Here is a 21662-nt window from a genome sequence, read left to right as displayed (position 1 = left end):
TTCTCAGGACATGGCAAATAATTTAGTTCAGTGGGAGTGTGGGATGTTTGAAAAGAGGTATTTGGAGATAAGAAAGAGATGGATTGTGGTCAAATAGTGAAAGCCAATTGAAAGAGTCTGGACATTATCTGGCAAGCAATGACTTCCATGGATTATGGACAGTAGAATGTAAGATCATTGAGAGAAAAGACTATTTTCACTTTTGTCTTTTTTATTTCAGTGCCCTCTACTGCTTGTTATGCAGTAGGTTATGCAATAGGCAATAATGTTATTACTGATTGGGCAATGAGGTGGCACCAGGGACAGAGCACCTGGACTGGAGTCAAGACCATCTGAGTTCAAATCAGCCTCAGCTGTGTGACCCTGGGCAAATTATTTAACCCTGTTTGCCTTAGGTTCCTCATCTGTAAAATGAACTGGAGAAGAAAATGGCAAACCACTCCAAGAAAACTCTGAATGGGGTCATTAAGAGTCAGACATGATTGAAACAAGTAAACAACAACATCAACAAATGATTACTGAGTTTAATTGGTACTGGTATATATAAATAAATATATATGTGTGTGTGTGTGTGTGCGCGCGCATGCATGTGTGTATGTATATATAATTTATTTTTTCATTATCCATTTATGCCTGGAATAAAGTAAATTCTGGAATATGCCTTTATCCTTATTCACTTAGCATGGTACATAGTAAGCCTTTAATAAACGTTTGTTGAATGACTTACATTGAACATCGGGAAAGTAACATAAGGAGAAAATGAAGTCAAGAACAATGGTGATAGTATAGCTTGCTAAGTTTCTGTAGGACTAAAATAAACTGTGGTATTGTAATCATGAGGATCTAAAAATGAATTTTTTTTTCAGGGCAATGAGGGTTAAGTGACTTGCCCAGGGTCACACAGCTAGTAAGTGTCAAGTGTCTGAGGCTGGATTTGAACTCAGGTCCTCCTGAGTCCAAGGCCAGTGCTACCGTGCCACCTAGCTGCCCCTAAAAATGAATTTTAAAAAATCATATCTATTTGGTAAATAAGATAGAATATGTCAGACATACATGCAGCATATAACAAGTTAACTCAGAGAAAAAATTCTGGTTCATTTGTGTGAATTGGCATTGCCATAATGGTGACCACTGGCCTTGAGGTTTAGTTTGGGATTTCCTTATACAAAAGTGGTAGCTAGTTAGAGAAGTAACAAGAGTGGAGCAAAATTATTGAAGTATGTCTGTCTCCCCAAGCATTAATTAAAGCTTCCATGCATATTACAAAGGAAATCCCCATCAACTGTGCTGGAGTTTTTTTTCCACTCAACTAAAACACCTGCAGAATTAAAATGTACCACTTAGATCATGGCCTCCCATTGCAGGACTTTCATAAAAGAGAGAACTTAATGAAGGGTTTGGTAATTATGGTAGAGTCTCAATAAACATATTTTGAATGAATGGATTTTTAAAAGTAGCATTACATGGGGGAATACACATACTTGGAGTATATCTACATATGCACAGGGTTTCCCACAAGTCAAGCACTGACTGGGAATATAGTATATGTACACACACATATGTAGAATGAAACTGGTAAACAATTTAGAATTATTTGTTTAGCTTTGAGAAATGAATGGAAGAGCACAATAAGCTGATTTATTTTGGTGACTTGATAAATATCTGAGAAGAAAAGCCTAGATGATATTGTTTCTAATTCATTCTTGCTTAAGCTTGGAGCAAGCATATGAAAAAGGTGCTACTTCTCAGGCTTCATGTATCCATCAGGACTGGGTGTCCAACAATCATCCATCACCCCCAGGTGGGGGCACTGTGCAGCTGCCCAATGGTGTTCACTGGCTTGTTAAAGAGGAATGGAAACAATGTGAGAGTGAACAGTGGAGCTGACAGAGGCTGGCGAATGGATTTTCAGCATCTGTACATGATGCAACACTGCCCCCATTTGTGGATTTCAGAGGGAAGTGCCAGCTAACTTTAACCAGAGAGGTTGTACATTTCATTATGATTCATAGAATCACAACCTTTTCTTTGATTTTTATTCCTGCATGTTATCATTATGTGGCACTGACATAAGGTGAGATAAGTTGCCCATTTTCCTTCTGGTTGTAAGGGGTGTGATTTGATTTGTGAAAGAAAAAAAGTTAATAGTTGGTCCTCTAATTTTATAACCACTTTTTTTTTTTGCTTTTGAATCATGACAAAAGAGACAATGAAGAGATTAAATAATCTTGGAAGACAAAGAAATAGGAAGATAGCCATCTTGTTTTGCTATTTCTATTTTCTTCTTAGTTCTTTCTGTCCTTAATCTTAAATTTTCCCCTCCATCTTCCTATTCCTTTGTCTTTCAAAAATATGTGTGTATATATCTATATAGAGAAATATATGTGTATATATGTATATGTGTGTATATGTGTGGTATATATGTATATGTAGATATGTGTGTGTATATATATATACATATATATATATACACACACTCTCACACATATATGAATATATATGTATATATAACAGATTTGGAATGTGAATTAATTCATATGAAACAATTCATATTCCAAATCGGTTTCATTCACTGACTCTGACTCTCTTTATTGTTGTAAACAGTAAATTAGTTTGGAATGAGTCTTGATTTGATTTGTGAAAGGGAACACCTAAATAAATAGTTACTTAATTTTATAACACATTTTTTAGAGTATATTTTTGGTTTTAAAAAGTATGGCAATTATTTTATCTTTCTAGATCCAGAAATTTTCAGTGAGGGAAGAGAGGTAATGTCTTGCATTTCAAAACCTCCTGTGGGTATTGGGCTCTGACAGGTTCTGACGGGAAGGGACTTCCTCTCACGGTGACTTCTCAGAGGAAGAAATTGAGGGTGGGGTGGGGAGGAGGCTTCAAGAACATTAGTCACCCCTAAATAGCAGCAGATTGTTCACCTCCCATTCCTACAGACAGAAAATCTTAGCATGGGTGGTGAACAATGGCAGCTGAATAACAGTGCTTTAATTAATCAACAGGTTTTAGTGTCATCCCCTTTAATATTACCTTCTACCTACTCTGTATTTAACTTGTGTGTTCTGATTTATATATGATGTCTCCCCATTAGAATGTAAGTTCCTTGAGGATAGGGTTGTTTTTACTTTTTCTTTGTATATATACCCAACACTTCCAATGCCTGGAACATGGTAAGTGTTTTGTAAATATTTCTTAATTGATATTAAATGTTTACTATGTGTTAGGCACATAGACCCATACAAAGATATGAGTGAAACAAATTCCTGCCCTCAAAGAGCTTACACTCTAATGTTACAAGTTTGATTCCCTAGGAGTTTGGAGTCTTGGGCTCCTCTAGAAGTAGACCTTGAAGCATGGGAATTGGTGGTGGTGGAGGGGGTGTAACTTCATGAAAGGTCATTAAAAAGTTCAATGTCTCTAAGTAGAGAACTACCTAGATTTGAACTTATAATACAGAGTGTTTGGATAGTATAGTATAGCATAGTAATTGTATAGTATGGTATAGTGTAGTGTAGTATAGTATAGTGTAGTGTAGTGTAGTGTAGTATAGTATAGTGTAGTGTAGTGTAGTGTAGTATAGAATTTGTAATGTATAGTAGCGGATATGATATTGGAGAAGAAGAAACACTGTAATCCCTGGGGCTTAGTCTTTGGGCAGAGAAAGTACCCAATTTTGAATCCTCCAGATGGTGGCAGTGGAAAAATGACCCAAGGCAAACAGCTGTAGAAACTCAGCTGTGAGTATTCTTTCCTTGAGGGTCACCCTGGAGTGCCCCATTGTTCCACTCCCTTAGAAAAATGGTGGCAGGTTTCTGTCCATTAAGATTCACAAGAGTTTTATTAGCTTTCTCTGACCTTTAGCCATTTCTAAAGTGGCTGGTTCTTCGTCTTATATACCAATTTAACTCAATTCAAATAAACACATAAACATGCATTCCTAGTATCATTAATAGTATTATATTCTAGTTGTCATTGTTCAGTCATTTTCAGTCATGTCTGACTTTCTGTGACCCCATTTGGGGTTTTCTTGGCAAAGACACTAGAGTGGTTTACCATTTCCTTCTCTAGCTCATTTGACAATAATAACTAACATTTATTTAGAATTCTAATATTTTCGAAGTTCTTTATATACATCATCTCTTATTGCTTCCAATCATGTGAAAGAGATTATGCTAGGTAGTATGGATATACTGACTCCCATAGAAATTAAATAATCCCTGCCCCTAAGGAGTTTACATTCTGCCAGGGGATACAACATTTACAAAGATTAGTAATTACAAGATAAATAGGGAAGAGAGAGAGTACTGACTAGAGGCAAGATGGTGAAATGATATAATGTTGGGCCTGGAGTCAGGAAGACCTGAGTTCAAATCTACTCCCAAATATTTACCAACTATATAACCCTGGGAAAGTCATTTAAGCTCTTACTACACCAGTTTTCTCTTCTGTAAAATTGGGATAATAATAGTACATACCTGAGAATCTTTTTGTGAGAACAGAATAAGTTAATATTTGTAAAGTTCTTTGCAAACCTTAAAGCACTATAGGAATGTTAGCTACTCTAGCAGGAAGTTGCACTTAACATAAGTGTTGAAGGATGTTAAGGTTCTAAGAAAAATAGGTAAGAAGGGAGTGAATGTCATGTGTGGGAGATAGGTTAAACAAAGGCAAAAAGGAGAATGAGTGTTAAATTAAGGGAACAGCAAATTGGCCAGTTTGACTGCAACAGATTTGTGAAGAAGAAGCATGTGGGGGAGCCTGTAAAATTAGGTTGGAGTCAGACTGTGAATAGATTTAAATAGCAATCTGAGGAATTCATCTTAGAGGCAAGAAGGACCCCATAAAACTTCTTGTACAGGGACAGATGTGTCCAGCCAGCTTGAAACTTGTTGCTCTCATTTAGGAGGTATGAACATAAAATATGACATATATATGACATAGTATTATATTATATATATATATATATAATGAGAGGGGGAAAACTGTCTTTTCTGAAAAAAGAAGAAAAACCACTGAAAACCGGGGAAGGAACTTTTGATTCTGTTTGGCCACTGTTTAGCTGTAAAACTGTAATAACATTGAAGGTACTACCCACATCAATGGGACCACAAATCAAGTTGAGCGTTAATATTGTTTTTAATGTGATAGTTATTGTTTCTACATTGTGTTGTCTTTTACCTAAACATTTCTTTGGCTCTCCATTAAGTCTGCATCTTTTGATTATATTTATCATCATATGAATTATTATTTTAATTGAATGATGGTTAACAAAATTGGTGTTTAAAATTTCTGCTTTTCTACCTTCATTCCTTATTCCCTGTGATCATTTTTCACATGATCTGTACATTTTAAATAAAAAAGTAAATTCTCAAACAACCCATTTAGTTTATTACATATAAAACTATAAGATATAATTTCCCAACATTCTGTTCGATTATGTGGTTTCTTGTTTATCTTTTTGATTGACATATTCTTATTGTCATATTCTAAAAGTATGGCGCTGAATTCTTCCACTCTTAATGTTTTTCGTTTTTATATCTTTTGGCAATCCAATTAATTTTTCCTTTAAAAATTTAGGTGCTATGCGATTAGTTATTTATGCAATTAATGCAGATATTATTTTGTTATTAATGGTTCTTTAAATCAAAATATAATTTCCAAGCTTATCTCCCTTAAAGCACTTCCAACTGCACCTTCTAATGTTTTGTAATCAGCTGATGCATAACGCTTCCCGAACTTCCTCCAACATCTCATTTTAAATGGTCTGACAGAAGGATAGAATATTGCTGTCATATGTGTGTTTTCTGTGTAGGCAACCTATTGTTGAGTTTTCTATTTTCATTCCATTTGTAACCCATTTTCTTTTTTTAGGGAAATTCAATCTACTGGTGTTCAAGATTATGCGTATACCAGATGAAATCCTAATGAGAAAAATGAGGAAAAAATAACAGTGAGCAGTTTTTCCAGCACAGGTCGCCATAGGGAGATAGACAGAGAGATCTGTGGACTGGGGTGGACCTGAAGCATGCACCCAGAGGGACATAATGCATCAGGAAAAGAAGAGATCCCAAATTCATACCCCTCAGAGCCAAATCAGGCCACTGTAACAGGGACAGGTACAAATTGGCAGCTTTATCACCCAGTCATGGGCACAAATGCAAGGTGGACTGAGAAGGGGATGTGTAGATTGGGCTGGCATTCCTGGGTAGATAGGTGACATACCAAAAAAGGAGGAAGTTTAGAAGCCAGGATCAGCAGAGATGGGATTCAGACCCCAGGCTCAGAGCAGAGCTTTCTAGCTTGTAACGTAACCTGCAGAACAATAACTAGGACAGGAATCCCAGGCCCAAGAAAAGATTATTATTCTGTTACTCTGAACCACAGAATTTCTCAGCTGGCTGATAGGGGTTGAATCCCAGGAGTTGTTTCAGACCCAAACCTATGTCTGGAACTAGCAGAGCTCAGACTGGGGGACAGTAATCAGACTTTGCCCTGGATCAGATCACTTTGGGGGTACTAAGAGCTTGCAGGCCCCCAACCTGTCCCTGAAATCCTAGAATAACATTGATCACTCAAAATTCCCAGAAAGCAGCAAGAGGAACCACCCCAGAACTTCCTACCAGAAGTGCTGCAGAATCCTGCCCTACTTGACTGGTCCAAAGTCAAGAAGCTTAGAGGAATGAGAAAACCAAAAAAAGAATTCCAACATAAAGAGCTAATGTGGTGGCAGGAAAGCTCAAGAGCCAAACCCAGAAAAGAGAATAACTCTAAGACACCTTAAAGCAAGGCCTCAGAGGAAAACATAGCCCACACAAAGATTCATTGATAATTCCTTGAAGAGATGAAGAGTTAAGAAAGAGTTTAAAGTTTTAATAAATAAATGAAAACACTAAAGGAAAAATGGCAAAGACACGAGTGCTATGGAAGAAAGAATTGAAAAAGGAATTAACAACTTGCAACAAAAGATACAAAATCTTGCTCAAGCAAAAACCTCTGCAAATTAGAATGGGAGAAATATAAGCCAATGACTCCATGAAACAATAAGAATTATTAAAATAAAGTTTCAAAAAAATCTAAAGTAATAGAAGAGCATTTAAGGAATTTCATAACAAAACAAGTTATTTGGGAAATAGATTAAGAATCTTTCTTAAAACTAGAGGGTGAGTAGGCAGCTAAGTGGTGCAGTGGATAAAGCACCAGCACTGGATTCAGGAGGACCTGAGTTCAAATCTGGCCTCAGACACTTGACACTTAACTAGCTGTGTGACCCTGGGGAAGTCATTTAACCCTCATTGCCCTGTAAAAAAAACCCCAAAAAACCAAAAACAAACAAAAAAACAAAAACAAGAGGGTGAAATGGAAATAAGAAGAATCACAGTCATCTCCTGTAAGAAACTCTCAAATGAGATCTCACAGGAATATTATTGCCAAAATTCAGAATATTTGAGTCAAATAAAAAGAAAATACTTCAAATAGCTAGGAAAGAATTCAAGTACTGAGGCTTCACAGCACCACACATAATTTAGCAGCCATCACTATGAGGGAGCAGAGAACTTGGCATACAAATTAAAGAATTTGCCAGGAGGCAAAGAATATGGGCTTACAGCCAAGAATAACTTAGCCTGAAAAACTGAGCATATAATGCTACAGATAAAATGGATCTTTGAAAAAATAGAGGAGTTCCAACCATTCCTGGTGAAAAAACCAGAGATGCGAAAAGAAAAATTGAAATTCAAACACAAGAGAACATGAAAAGGTAAACATGAATAATAATGATAAAGAACAAAACAAAACTGTTTAAAATCAAATATGGGGAGATTCTACCTGTATCTCCTCTGAACCTTATAATCATCAGGGTTGGGAAAGGGAGTCCAAGTAGACAAGTCCTGGGAGTGGCTCTGTTATGGTTTGATAATCTTAAGAAGAGAATGGAGAGAAAAAGAGGAATATACTGAGGGAAGCAGGGAAAGAAGGGAAAGGAAAGTTAGGGAAAATGATCACATATAGCAAGGTGTACAAATAGTCATCTATACTGTTAAAAAGTAAGGGATTGGGGGAAATGGCTGTCACTTGAATTTCACTTTCATCTGAAATGGCCAAAAGAAGGAAAAATGCACACACAAATTTGGGTAAAGAAATATATTTCACTCAACAGGGAAAGAGGAAAGAGAGGGAAGAAGAGGCCAGGGGAAATTTGAGGAAGGATAGATTAAGAGAATGATTAGTCCAAAGAAAAACAAGCTCTAAGTATACACAAAATGATGTACACGTCTATGAGATGGCAAAAAATGGGAATCTGAGGGGATGCCCACAAAATGGGGAATGGATGGACAGACAAGTTGTTATATATAAATGTTACAAAATACTTTTATGCTGATCTCTTACAAGAGTAATGATCAATCATGAATCCAGGGGATAATAAGGAGATGATGAATGCAGAATGAGATATTTTTTGGACATGCCCAATATGGAAATTTGTTTTAATATCTATAACTGATTATAATGAGTTTTGTTTTTCCTATGTTCTCAATAAAGGCAGGGACCAAGAGTGGGACTTTGAGTGGGAGGATAAGAAGGCAGGTTTTACCTGATTAAAACAAATAAAGTAAAATTTACTAAAAAAGGGCATTTAACCTTTTTCTTTGCATATTTTGAGTCTTCCTATGCTCTTCACAATGGTTCTTTCTATTTTAGCTTGTATAGTTTTCACACTTTCTTTTAGCTGTGGTGTCCTTTTATCTTGTTTTGCTGCTTGCTCTCATTTTTGCCTTCCAAAGCAGTGATTTTCTCATTCATTCCATGCTTTTATTCAAGTTTTCTACTATTTCCATGATTTAGTTCTATTGGTTTTTTTTCTATGAATCCCTTATTGCAGATATAAGATATTTAAAAATTAGTATCCAATTCTCTTTTCATTTACTTAAAACAATTAATATAGCTTAATATGTCATTACAGGCTTTGTTTCTGGACCTGCTGTAATTAGTTATTTTTGCTTTCCAGTGCCTTCTTAGGATCTTTAATCTCTAATATGTGTTTATCATATTGCAGTTTTCTGCTTGCTCATTTCCTTGCCCCTTCCTTTTCCTTTTCTGAGATGCTTATCCTTATCTTATGAGGATCTCTGGTTGCACCTCCTTTCCCCTCCCCCCTTTTTAAAAAAAAATTATTTGTAGGCATTTCTGACTCTTTTCATGCAGATGATATGAGGCTCTAGATCTTTTACAATTTCCATCTCTGCCACCTCCTTGAACCAGAAAATCCCTGCTAAATAATATTCAGATCTTTATTGATTTTCAAGGTACAAATGATGGGGACTTCCATCTTGAAATTTGTAATAGATAATAGTCCAGTGGATAGAGTAGCAGGCCTGGAGTCAGAAAGACTCATTTTTCCTAAGTTCAAATCTGATCTCATACATTTACTAACTATGTAACCCTGGGCAAGTCTCTTAACCGTGCTTGCCTCATGTTCCTCATATGGAAAATGAACTGGAGAAGAAAATGACAAACCACTCTAGTGTCTTTGCCAACAAAACCCAAAATGGGGTCATGAAGAGTCAGATATCACTGAAAAATGACTGAACAACAAATAAGGGGGAAAGTTAAACTTAGGTCTAAATTACATTTTATGGAGAACAGATTTCAAAGAGTACAAAGAAAGGATCCCTTAGTATCCTATTGTTTAACATTCAATCCAAGAGGGCTGGTTTGCTCTCAAGAACAAAATTGCAAGGACACAAACACAAATGATTATGAGGAAGAAATAAAGGGGAAACTACCTGAAGAAGCATGGGTGGATGGACAAGTAACTCATTGACCACCTTGAATTTTTAAAAACTATATAAAAAAAGATGGAAGAAATGGCAATGGCAAGTAATTGAAGTGAATCAGAGAGAGGGGTAGTCCTATAACAATAGCATCAGGTGAACTAAAGCTCAGAATGAGCTGAGGCCATTGATGAGTGTTAAGTATACTGAAATAGTGTGTTTTAGTTGTGTTTGTTATGAGTGATAAGTATACTGAAAAAAGATGTTTTGTGAGCAAGAGGGAAGTCAAAGAAGGGATAAGGTTGCTACTATGGTTTGAGTGAGATCATGGGAAAAAAAATGCATCTAATCTTGCTTCCATATTACAGCCAGTTATTAGGTCTCCCCTTAGAGTTATCTTTCTTAGAATAAACACTCTTGTATTATTACATTCTGGTTTGGTATAGCATCTGATCCTCTTGGTATATCATGCCTGGCTCAGTCTAAATGCACAACAGGTTATTAATGAATGCCCTTCCTAGAATGTGCTACTGACAAGTGAACACATCACTTGGGATACAATCCAACCAGATTTATCTCTAGATGTGCTCAGAGGATAATGGGACTATCACCTCCCTCATACAGGGTAACACATCAGAAAAAAAGCCTAAAATCCCATTTGTTAGTTTTTTCTTGTGTCTGCCATGTTACTCTGTTGTTTACATTTTTCTTTCCAATGAACTCTTGTCTCTCCATGTCTCTTATTTTGGTTCTATTTTCTGTACCAAGGAGAAGCATTTTTGGACAGGATAGAACAAAAATGTTCAATGGGGAAATGAGGCAGAAGGAAAGTGAAGAGGCAGTAAAGGGGCACTTAGGCGCCTTCAAAGTGTTCATGTTGGATCCCAGGGTACGGTTGGGGAACAGTTTCAAAGAAATGATCTCTGAGATTCTAACTAACTTTGGGATCCTGTAATTCTGTGCAATGATGATCAGGCATTTTTGAAGAACATGACTATCTCCAGGGGAATTGTTAAGTGGGTTTTTGCTTTAGAAAATACACTGAATCCAATAACTAAATGTGAACCACTTTAAAAAGGAGTGAGACAGAAACAAGAAGAGTGAGTCAAAGCCATCAATTTTTCTTGACAGTAGTAGGCTGGCTAGAACTGGCTGAATCATTCCCACCCTAATATACAGTAGTGAAAAATGTGAGACCAATTTTGTTACAAATAAATAAGCAACATTAATAGATTGACATCTTAGGAAAAGTTTGAAAAGAAATCAGAGGCCAAGTTTCCAGAGTAAAGGAACATACCAATAAAGAAACAAAGAGTGTGTGTGTGTGTGTGTGTGTGTGTGTGTGTTTTTAAAGGAAACTTTGCAACCTTGGAGGACATCTAGTGCCCAAACTTGATAATCACATATTTAACATATTCAGGACTGTTTTCTGTTTCCAAATATAATCTGCAAAGAATTTAACCTTTTTTCTTTCAAAACAGTGTATTATCAGATTGATAATGTAATTGAATGATATTAACTTTGGAGATTAAATTAATTCTAGAGCATTTAACATCTAATAGAGTGGTCCTAGAAATGCTACCATTTTATTAACTAAAATGGCCTTGAGGAGTGAATTTAGCAGTGCTTAATTCTTTAGCAAGAATGAATCAGAGAACTATTTATCGGTAGTGTTTTCATATCAGACACAGGGCAGATAGCAATTTTATTTTATCTTTAAAACTGAGATATGTGTTAGTGAGGAGAAAAACACTCACTAAATTGGTATGTATCTTGAATATTTATATATGACAGATTCTCATATACTGCTTTAAAACAGCTATGAATCAACATATTACTTGAAGTAATTTCCTTTATGAAAGGATGTAAATTTTTGTAACGTTGTGTGTGTATATATGTGTACCCATATATATGTATACTTGTGTGTATATATATATATATTCTATCCTTTCTATAATTAAAAAAATAAATAATTGTATCCAAATTAATCTAAATCAGATAAGTTGAGCCACTAAGTCACATAATAGGAAAGCTATCAGGAAAACAAAACATTTTAAACATTTTGAAAGAAAACAATTATCATAATTTTAAGCCTTCACAGCATACCTCTGATCTAATATCCTGCAGTTGAAATAGCAATTTCTTTCCACAGATGCATGAAATTATATTGTTCTCTTTTAATATTTTTATAGAAGCATATTCTGGCAATGTATTCTGAAATCTTGTAGGGGGAAGGAGGCTGAGGGGCCAGAACTGTGATGCCATGGGTAAAGACAATTTCTGGGGTGGAAACTCCACCAATGCAGATCCATTCCTTTCTAATTTATATCCTTGGAAGATTGCCTGGGACACTTGTCCAGGGTCCCACATATTATATATGTCAGAAAGAAGGCTTGAACCCACTGCTTCCTGACATTGAGACGAGAACTCTATTCTCTGTGCCATTTTGTCCCTATCTAGTATCAGAGTCTCTTCTAATGAAGGAATGATGAATAAATGAATTTTAAAATGTATCATGGCCTTTGTAGTAAGCACTGTGGATATGGAAATAAAACTAAGACAATCCCTGCTCTCAAGATGCTTACTCTAAGGGGCAGCTAGGTGGTGCAGTGGATAAAGCATTGGCCCTGGATTCAGGAGGACCTGAGTTTAATTTCCGCTTCAGATACTTGACACTTACTAGCTGTGTGATCCTGGGCAAGTCACTTAACCCTAATTGCCCTGAAAAAAAAAAGATACTTACTTTAATACAGGGAAACAACATAAGAAGTTTCAGCAGCAAGTCAGATAGAAAGGCCTATTGGTCCTTAGGGTACAGAGGCAAAGCAGATACTAATAAATCTTCTTTAGCGCTATATTTACTAATAGGGGTGTATAGGGTATTCAGGGAAGACTTACACCTCTGGTGTGAAGGCTTGTTGCATCATTTTCAGGCTGCTCATCCACTTTTGGTGTCCACCTTTCACCCAACTCTCACCTGTGGCCCCTAAAAGCATTCACAGTGGCCACATTCCAGTAAACTGTCTCAGAAGATTGGCTAAACCAGGTTGAGGGTAACCGACAGGCCTCAAACCTCTCAGAGAATTAAGGGGATGTCTACCTCAAGCATGTGAAGGCTTGATCTGCTGGAATAAGCAAATAGGAACAATTGTTCCTAAGGCCATGAAAGCAGCTGAAGCAGGTACTACAAAGTGTTTAGACTTTGGTCTGACATTGAAGACACCGAGTTCATCCTGCATCCTGGACCATTGTCAGTAGTCTTGACTTTTGCCCTGCCATTGAACTTTCTACAAGGGATGTTCCTCTAGAGAATGGCTTTCAGGATAAGTTGGAAGCAAGAATGGGACCACTGGTATTCCTGGGGCTTTGGGGAGCAGGGTCCTTATATCCAGCAGGTCTGAGAGCACAAGGTAATTAAGGTGGAGATGACAATTTGGCCCATCTAGCATAGACCATCTTTTGCTTTTGCTTCCAAAAAATACTCTTAGCATCAAGACTAACAGGGTCATGAGAGAAAAAAATCATCAAACCAATAAATCTATACTGAATAGCTACTGTGTGGCAGGAGGGAAGTATAAAGTGCTTTAAAGAATGCAAAGATTCTTGTACAAAGCCAGTTTCCCAGCCATTTAGTATTTATGTCAAGTGGAAAATCAGTATTAGAGCTGACAGTCAGATCCACATCTTTGACTACTCTTTTAATATTCTATCAATGGTTTTCATCTACTTCTCTAAGATCGTACACTTTCCTTACCTTAATTATGTAGTGAATGAACACTTTTTTCAAGTAAGTTGTATGTTGTCCTTTATTTATTATTTTATAGTTATTCAAAGCTCCAAAATACTCAGTGATAGTCATTAGTCAATCAACAATCATCGAGTGCTGGCCTTGGGGGCAGGAAGACCTGAGTTCAAATCCAGTCTCAGACAGTTAATAGTTGTGACTCTGTTTGCCTTGGTTCCTCATCTGTAAAATGAGCTGGAGAAAATAATGGCAAATCCCTCCAGTATCTTTGCCAAGAAAACTCCAAATGGGATCACAGTCAGATATGACTGAAAAGACTGGACAGAAACACCCAAGAAGGCATATACAATGTTACAAAATAAATGCATTAGAGAGGTACAAAATAAAGTTCATATAAGGTCTTAGGAGAATGGCATTATCTTGGAAGAAGGTAAGAAGAGGAGGGTAGATCATATTGTTTTCTAAACCTGAATGTTTCTTATAGGATGGATAGCAGTTAGGTAATACCTGCATAATAAAGAGAAATACTGAGGACTAAACTGTATAAGAAATTGCCCAAAGTAAGATGAGAAATCAATGTAACTCTTGATACTGTCTCCTGATGATGGTCAGTGACAGGAAATAGAAGAATAAAAAAGACAATAGTTTATGCCAATAGAAAAATAAAAGGCCTGGTCTTCAGATGAAAAAGGACCCAGTTCTGAGTCTTGACCTCTCTGGAACACAGTTTCCTTAACTGCAAAATGTATATAAAACACCACTATTACTTTACTCGTAGAGTTGTTATATAAATTCATCGAAATACTAGTTTTCAGGAGGAATATTTACAAAAATATAAATTGTCCAGATTAGCAGAAGAGGAAATAGAATTATTAAATAACTCTATCTTAGAAAAAGAAATTGAACAAGCCATAAATGAGGTCCCTAAGAAAAAATCCCCAGGACCAAATGAATTCACAAATGCATTCTACTAAATATTTAAAGACCAACTCATTCCAATACAATAAACTATAAAGAAAAATAGGCAAAGAAGGAATCCTCCCAAATTCCTTTTACAACACAAATATGGTGCGGATCCCTAACCCAGGAAGAACAAAAACAGAGAAAGAAGACTACAGACCAATTTTCCTAGTGTTGCAAAAATTTTTAATAGAATACTAGTGAGAAAATTATAGTAATATATCACAAAGATCATACACTATGATCAGGTGGGATTTATAACAAAATTCAGGGCTATTTGAATATTAGGAAAACTATGCACATAATTGACCAAATCAATAAAAAAGAATAAAATCATATGATTATCCCAATAAATAGAAAAAAGCTTTTCACAAAATCCAATATTTATTACCATCAAAACACCAGAAATTATAGGAATAAATGGAGCTTTGCTTAAAATAATAAGTAGAACTTATTTAAAACCATCAGCAAACATTAACTGTACTAGGGAATAAGCTAGAAGGCTTCCCAATAAGATCAGGGGTGAATCAGTGATGCCAATTATCACCACTACTATTCAGTACTGTGCTTGAAATGCTAGTCATAGCAATGAGAAGAAAAGAAAATTGAAGGAATTAGAATAGGCTATGAGGAAACAAAACTATCACTCTTTGCAGATGATATGATAGTATATTTAAAGAATGCTAGATAATCAGCTAAAAAACTAGTTGAAATAACTAACAACTTTAGCAAAATTGCAGGGTATAAAATAAACCCACTTACACCATCAGCTTTTCTGCATATTACCAACAAAGTACACAGGAAGAGATAGAAAGAGAAATTCCATTTAAAAATAACTGTAGATAATATAAAATACTTGAAAGTCCATCTGCCAACACAAGCCCAGGAACAATATGAACAAAATTACAGAGCACTTCATACCAATAAAGTCAGATCTAAACAATTTAAGAAATATTAATTGCTCATGAAAAACTGAATCAATGTAATAGAAAGATCATCATCATCTAGAAAGATCAAGAATATCAAAGGAATCAATGAAAAATAGGTAAGTTGGTTTAGCAGTACTAGATCTCAAATTGTGTTACAAAGCACTAATCATCAAAACATCTGTTATTAGCTAACAATGGAGTGGTGGATCAGTGGAATAGATTAAGTACATTGTGTTTGATATCTAGTGTTTGATAAATGCAAAGATCCAAGCCTTTGGGACAAGAACTAATTGTATGATAAAAATTGCTGAGAAAATTGGCACAAACTAGGTATAGACCAACAAGTCACCCTGAATGCTAAGATAAGGTCAAATGGACATATGATTTAGACATAAAGGATGATATCATAAGCAAATAAGGGGAAAATAAAATAGTTTACCTGTCAGATCTGTGGATAAAAGAAAAAAATTATGATCAAACAAGAGATAGAGAGCATTATGGTATGTAAAATGGATAATTTTGATTACATTAAATTAAAAAAAGGTTTTGCACAAATAAAACCAATGCAACCAAGATTAGAAGGAAAGCAGAAAACTGGGGTCAATTTTTTACAGCAAGTATCTCTGAAAAGTTCAATTCTCAAATACATGTAGAACTGGGTTGAGTCATGCCCAAATCGATAAATGGTCAAAGGATGTGAGCAGGCAGTTTTCAGAGGAAGAAATCAAACCTATCTAAAGTCATATGACAAAATACTCTGCATCACTATTGATTAGAGAAATGCAAATTAAAATAATTTATTTTATAACATTTCATACCTATCAGATTGGTTAATATGAGGGAAAAAGAAAATGACAAATGTTGCAGGGAATATGGAGTGCAATAAGAAATGAGCAGGATGCTTTCAGAAAAACCTGGAAAGATGTATATGAACTGATGCAAAATGATGTGATTAGAACCAAGAAAGCATTGTATAGAGTAACAGCAATATTGTATAATAATCAACTGTGAGTGACAGATATTTTCAGTAATATAACGATCCAAGACAATTCCAAAGGACTTATGATACAATCTACCTCCAGAGGAAGAACTGATGGCATCTGAATGCATATCAAAGTATACTTTTTTACTTTATTTTTCTTGGGGTTTTTTTTTCGGGGGGTTGTGTTTTCCTTTGCAACATGGATAATATGAACATATATTTTGCATAACTTCACATGTATAATCTATATCCAATTGTTTGCCTTCTCAAGGAGAGGGGAAGAGAGGTAGGGAGGGAGAGAATTTGGAATTCAAAAAAAAACTTGTGGGGCGGGGCAGGACAATGAGGATGAAGTGACTTGGTCACACAGCTAGTGAGTGTCAAGTGTCTGAGGCCATATTTGAACTCAGGTCCTCCTGAATCTCCACTGTGCCACCTAGCTGTCCTGGAACTCAAAAGTTTTCAAATGAAAGCTAAAAATCATTATTACATGTAATTGAAAAAATATGTCAATTTTCCAAGAAAAAAAGAAATAATATACAAAAGTTCTATTTTTATGTTGTTATGGTTATTATACACCTTATCTAGATTTCTTTCATTTATTTCACCATACTAGTAAAGACAATAAAAAATGTCATTATGGACATCATTCTTCTCTAAATGATCCCTCTCCCCACCAGCATAGTATGTTGAGTTGTTTTTCTGGTAACAGAAATAAAATCTCACTAACCTCATCTGATTCCCTCAGCTGATCAGCAGCATTCTTTTGCAACATCATTTTTTTTTTGTGGGGCAATGAGGGTTAAGTGACTTGCCCAGTGTCACATAGCTAGTGTCAAGTGTCTGAGGCCAGATTTGAACTCAGGTACTCCTGAATCCAGTGCCGGTGCTTTAACCACTGCGCCATCTAGCTGCCCTGCAACATCATATTTTTAACATAGTTCTCATATAAGTGCATAGGATCATAAATTTTATATTTAAAATGGCCTTAAAGATCTTTCGTATAGTGTTCCTTTGTTTTACAGATCGTAAAAATGAGTTTCCAGAACAGTAAGTGTCTACAGTAATATATGGACAAATAAAGCTGTGATTTGAACACAGATTCCCTAGTTCCAAATTCTAAGAGAAAGAATGGCATAGTAGAAAGAGAGAATTCAGAGTCCAGATGGTGTGTGTTCAAAACTTGTCTGTCACCCATATAGCCTTTGTGACCCTGGCCAAGTCATTTAACCTCTCAATATCTCCACGTGACTCTCATAAGACTCTCATAAGGTACATTGGTAGATGGGGCTTTGTTATCAGGAGATACCTATTGCAAAGGGATTTCTAAATGCTGTGCTTTGCATGCATGTCTTCCTCAGCAACAGAGCCATTTTTCTTCTTTTATAATTAAGTTAACCGTTAATTCCCAGATTAGCAAATACCCATTTAATAAATGCAACTTACTGGCTTGTAGGTGTATAAAGTATCCTTGAGGTCCGAGCCTTGCCCAAAGACGTAAGGTCACCATCAGGATCATCTCTGTCATCAGGGTCTAATGCCTCAACATAACCACTGTTTAGATGAAAGAAGTAAATTCTTTATAAAAAAAAGTGGGAGGGATAGTAGAACTACTTTCCAAGTCCAATAGTCTATTTATTAAGATGGCTCCCAAAGGTAAATGCCAAGATACTCATACTACAGTATCCCTTTAGGATTATAAGTTTAGATATAAAAAGTACAGAAACCATCTATTCATTTCACAGATGAGGAACTGAGTCAGGTTGATGAAGTGATTTGCCCAAGGGTACACAAGAAAGAGCAGAGCTAGAATTTTAATCTAGATCCGTTGACTCCAAATCCAGAACTTTTCCAGAACTCTTTCCATGGTAGCATGCTACCTCTATAGAAGCATATAAGAACAATGTCTGCTTTGGAAACCATAGGTCCTTGACCTATTTCTTGACTCTAACTCTATGAAGTGATCAATTTCATGAATCTAGGAAAGCTCTAACAGTAGGTGCTGAATCACTACTTTGTGAATGGAAATGAATGCTGAAAAAATATTTGGGCTATGCTGTTTCCTTACTCTTCTTCCTTTAGTCAAAGTGGGCCTTCATTAACCCATCTAAAAGACAGGGTGGGTTGAATGATCCCAAGAGTTTTCCCCAGCTCAGAAATTCCATAATGTCCCATGGAAATCATGCACTATAGCTAGTAGTATTACAATAAACGATCTGAGCTTGGGAGCAGTCATTTATTTAACTGACATTTATTAAGTGCCTACTATGGGCTAAGCACTGTGCTAAACCATATAGAGAAGCTCAGCTTGTTTTATCAATGACTCATAAACAAGGTTAAAGGGGCCTAAGACCAGCTACCATTTTGACATGTCAAATTAATGCACAATAATAGAATATTTTACTTACGTGTAAAGAGGAATATATTGAGTTCGACTACTTGGGCTCACACTAGGAAACAGAAAGAGAAAACGTGCATTTTTTAAATAATAGAATTTAGGAATGAAGTTGGCTTCTCATATAGAATATAGTTTATGGATATGGCACAGCCCATGAGAAAAGAAATACTGAAAGTGTCATACTGAAAATGAATGCTGGGAAATTATAATCACCAAGACCACGTTTAACCCTAAAGAAGAGATGTTAGATGCTAGGGTTAGGGTTAAGGATCGCAATCTTTGCAGAGGTAGAGGACAATGTCTATGGAACATTGTCAGACTTTTCAATCTATTGGTCAATTTTGCTGAACTATTTCTCTCTGTTATTCTTGATCATAAGAGGTGGTTGTGCAGGGGGAGAGGAGGGGTACATGGGGGAAATTAGATGATATAAAATAAGATGTATCAGTAAAGATTATTTAAGATTAAAAAATGTGTGCCTAAAAAATTTGTGCCTCACATGATATTGCAAACAAAAAGGCAGTATCTGAAATATTTTTTCCAAAGTATATAAGGAAACAAAAAATCGCTACTTAGTTTAGGTAAAGTATTTGAACTAATGACATATTATAAATAAGTACTTATTGATTGATTCTAAACCAGATTAATCATCTGAGCAAATATTTGGAAGTGGGTGGGATGTAGCATGTATATTTTTTATGTGGGGAAGAAAACAATGTGGAGACTGATGAGACTTTAGTAGGCAGTTTATAGAGGAAAAGAACAGTAAATAAGTTTGTCTGCGTAGACTTTGGAGAGTATTGAAATCCAAGAAGGAAAATTTGGATAATATACGAAGTGCAATAAGGAGCAACTACAGGCTTCTAACTGAAAAAAGATTAGATAAAATGCTCAGGAGTCACTATTTAGGCACATTTACCTGACAATAGTCCATCAGACAGATTGAAAGGGGTTAGAAACTATAATCAGAAAGAACAGAAAGAAATTAATTCAGAATCTGGGCATTAGGTGATAGAGGCTTAGCCTAGAATAGGGGCACTGAGATATCTAAATTCCCAATGGATTGAATAAGCATGAATCTTCAAAGGAAGAAATCAACACTTGGTATCAGATTGCACAAAGAATAGTTAGGAAAAAGGAGTAGGTGAAAATAATGGCAAGGTTTTGATTTGACACACAATAATTACTGTATGTTCAGAATATCTTATTTTTATACTTTTTCTGGTTTGGTGTTCATTTTGACTTTTGTTATAACTAGGGAATAATAGTCTGCCTATAGATAGACAATTAATTTGGAAATTATTATCATGTCAATAACCAGTTTTTTATTGATTAAGAATCAATTTCATTTGTAAGATATTGTTTGGTGTTCCTTAGGTTTAGCCACTCTCAACTCTCTCTCTCTCTCCCTTCCTCCTTCCCTCTCTCTCTCTCTCTCTTTGGCTGGGACAATGAGGGTTAAAGTGACTTGCCCAGGGTCACACAGCTAGTAAGTGTAAAGCGGCTGAGGCCAGATTTGAACTCAGGTCCTCCTGAATCCAGGGCCAGAGCTTTATCCACTGTGTCACCTAGCTGCCCCCTGGGGGAAGTCTTAACATGCATTCTCCTAACTCACCAATGGATCTGAGCCTTGTAGTTTCCCTTCAACCTGATTTAGCCCTTCTGCTGAGATGGTTTAGATGATTTACTGGAGTGTGACCACTGTGCATATTAAAGCTTCTTGGAGCCACATATGAGAGTATAGTGCAAGGTAGACACCAAAGGTGGATGAGCAGCCCTGAAAAGGTCTTGGCAAGCCCTCCTACTGGAGGTGCTAGTTCTCCTTGACCATTGCATATACTCTTCAGATATATAAGCATGAGATTTCTGAGTGATCTGTGAGCCTTTATCCTCTTTTTTTATTTTTTTAAAAAATCTTGCAATGTATTTTCTAGTATATGTGTGTGTGTGTGTGTGTGTTTACCCTAGTCCCTTGTATGCCTTCACATTTAAGTCACTGATGTACTTGTGGATGTGGTTTGGAATATCTTGCTAAATTCTCTTTATTTCCTCCTCATCAGGAATAGATATTGGCAAATAAACTAAACTTATTTTTGTGGCAGTTTCTTTGCTCACCCTCAACTATTGGAATTTGTTTTAAGTGATTTACATGTGTTTCTCTTATTTTATCCTCAAAAAAATATGCATTTGAATGATAAGGAAACCAAGACTGAGAGATGCTAAATGACACATGGTGACACAGCTGAGGCAGAATTTGAACTCAAGTCTTAATGACTCCAAGAAAATAATTAAGTTGTTGATTCTTAGATCTTATATATAGAGAGAAAACAGTTAAAATATTATTGATAGTGTAAAAAATACAAGAGGTATCTTTTGTTATTTCAAGCTGGGCATGGCTATAAATCTGATTAAGAAAAGAGGTGAAAGTGTATTGATGTAATCACCGGCATGTTGGCCTGGAAGTATCATAGAAGAGTGATAACATTTTCTTCCAAGAAACAGCCCAAGTAGCAGAAGATAGCTCCAACAGATGGCAATAGTAGCTCATCAGAGAAACAAATGGTAACTTCAGAGTGAGAGGAAAGGTACTTGTGGTGTTGTTTGTCCTTGGTTTTTGTTTTTTGTTTTTTGATTGTATAGATGTTTATTTGTATAGTCCGATTATGTGAGATAATTTTCCCGAGCCTTCCTTTCCCTCTCCATATTACTCTTTCCCTCTTTTTCCATTCTTCTCTTTTATTTATTTATTTTTACATATAAGGTATTTTATTTTTTCCGTTACATATAAAGATAGTTCTCAACTTTTGTTTATACAAGCTTTACAATTGCAGATTTTTCTCCCTCCCTCCCCTCCCTCCCCTCTCCCCTA

General features: G+C 35.9%; 1 protein-coding gene across 1 annotated transcript in view; it reads right to left on the bottom strand.

The window, feature by feature from the left end:
- Positions 1 to 21662, bottom strand: part of SPATA48 (spermatogenesis associated 48) — a 73711-nt gene that overhangs the window by 13294 nt on the left and 38755 nt on the right. The window contains 2 exon segments of the mRNA XM_043979837.1: positions 17842 to 17949; positions 18804 to 18845. Of these exon segments, the coding sequence (XP_043835772.1) occupies positions 17842 to 17949; positions 18804 to 18845 (150 nt within the window).

This window comes from Dromiciops gliroides, chromosome 1 (genome assembly GCF_019393635.1).
Source record: "Dromiciops gliroides isolate mDroGli1 chromosome 1, mDroGli1.pri, whole genome shotgun sequence".
Taxonomy (NCBI): domain Eukaryota; kingdom Metazoa; phylum Chordata; class Mammalia; order Microbiotheria; family Microbiotheriidae; genus Dromiciops; species Dromiciops gliroides.
This window is presented reverse-complemented; position numbering and strand designations above follow the sequence as displayed.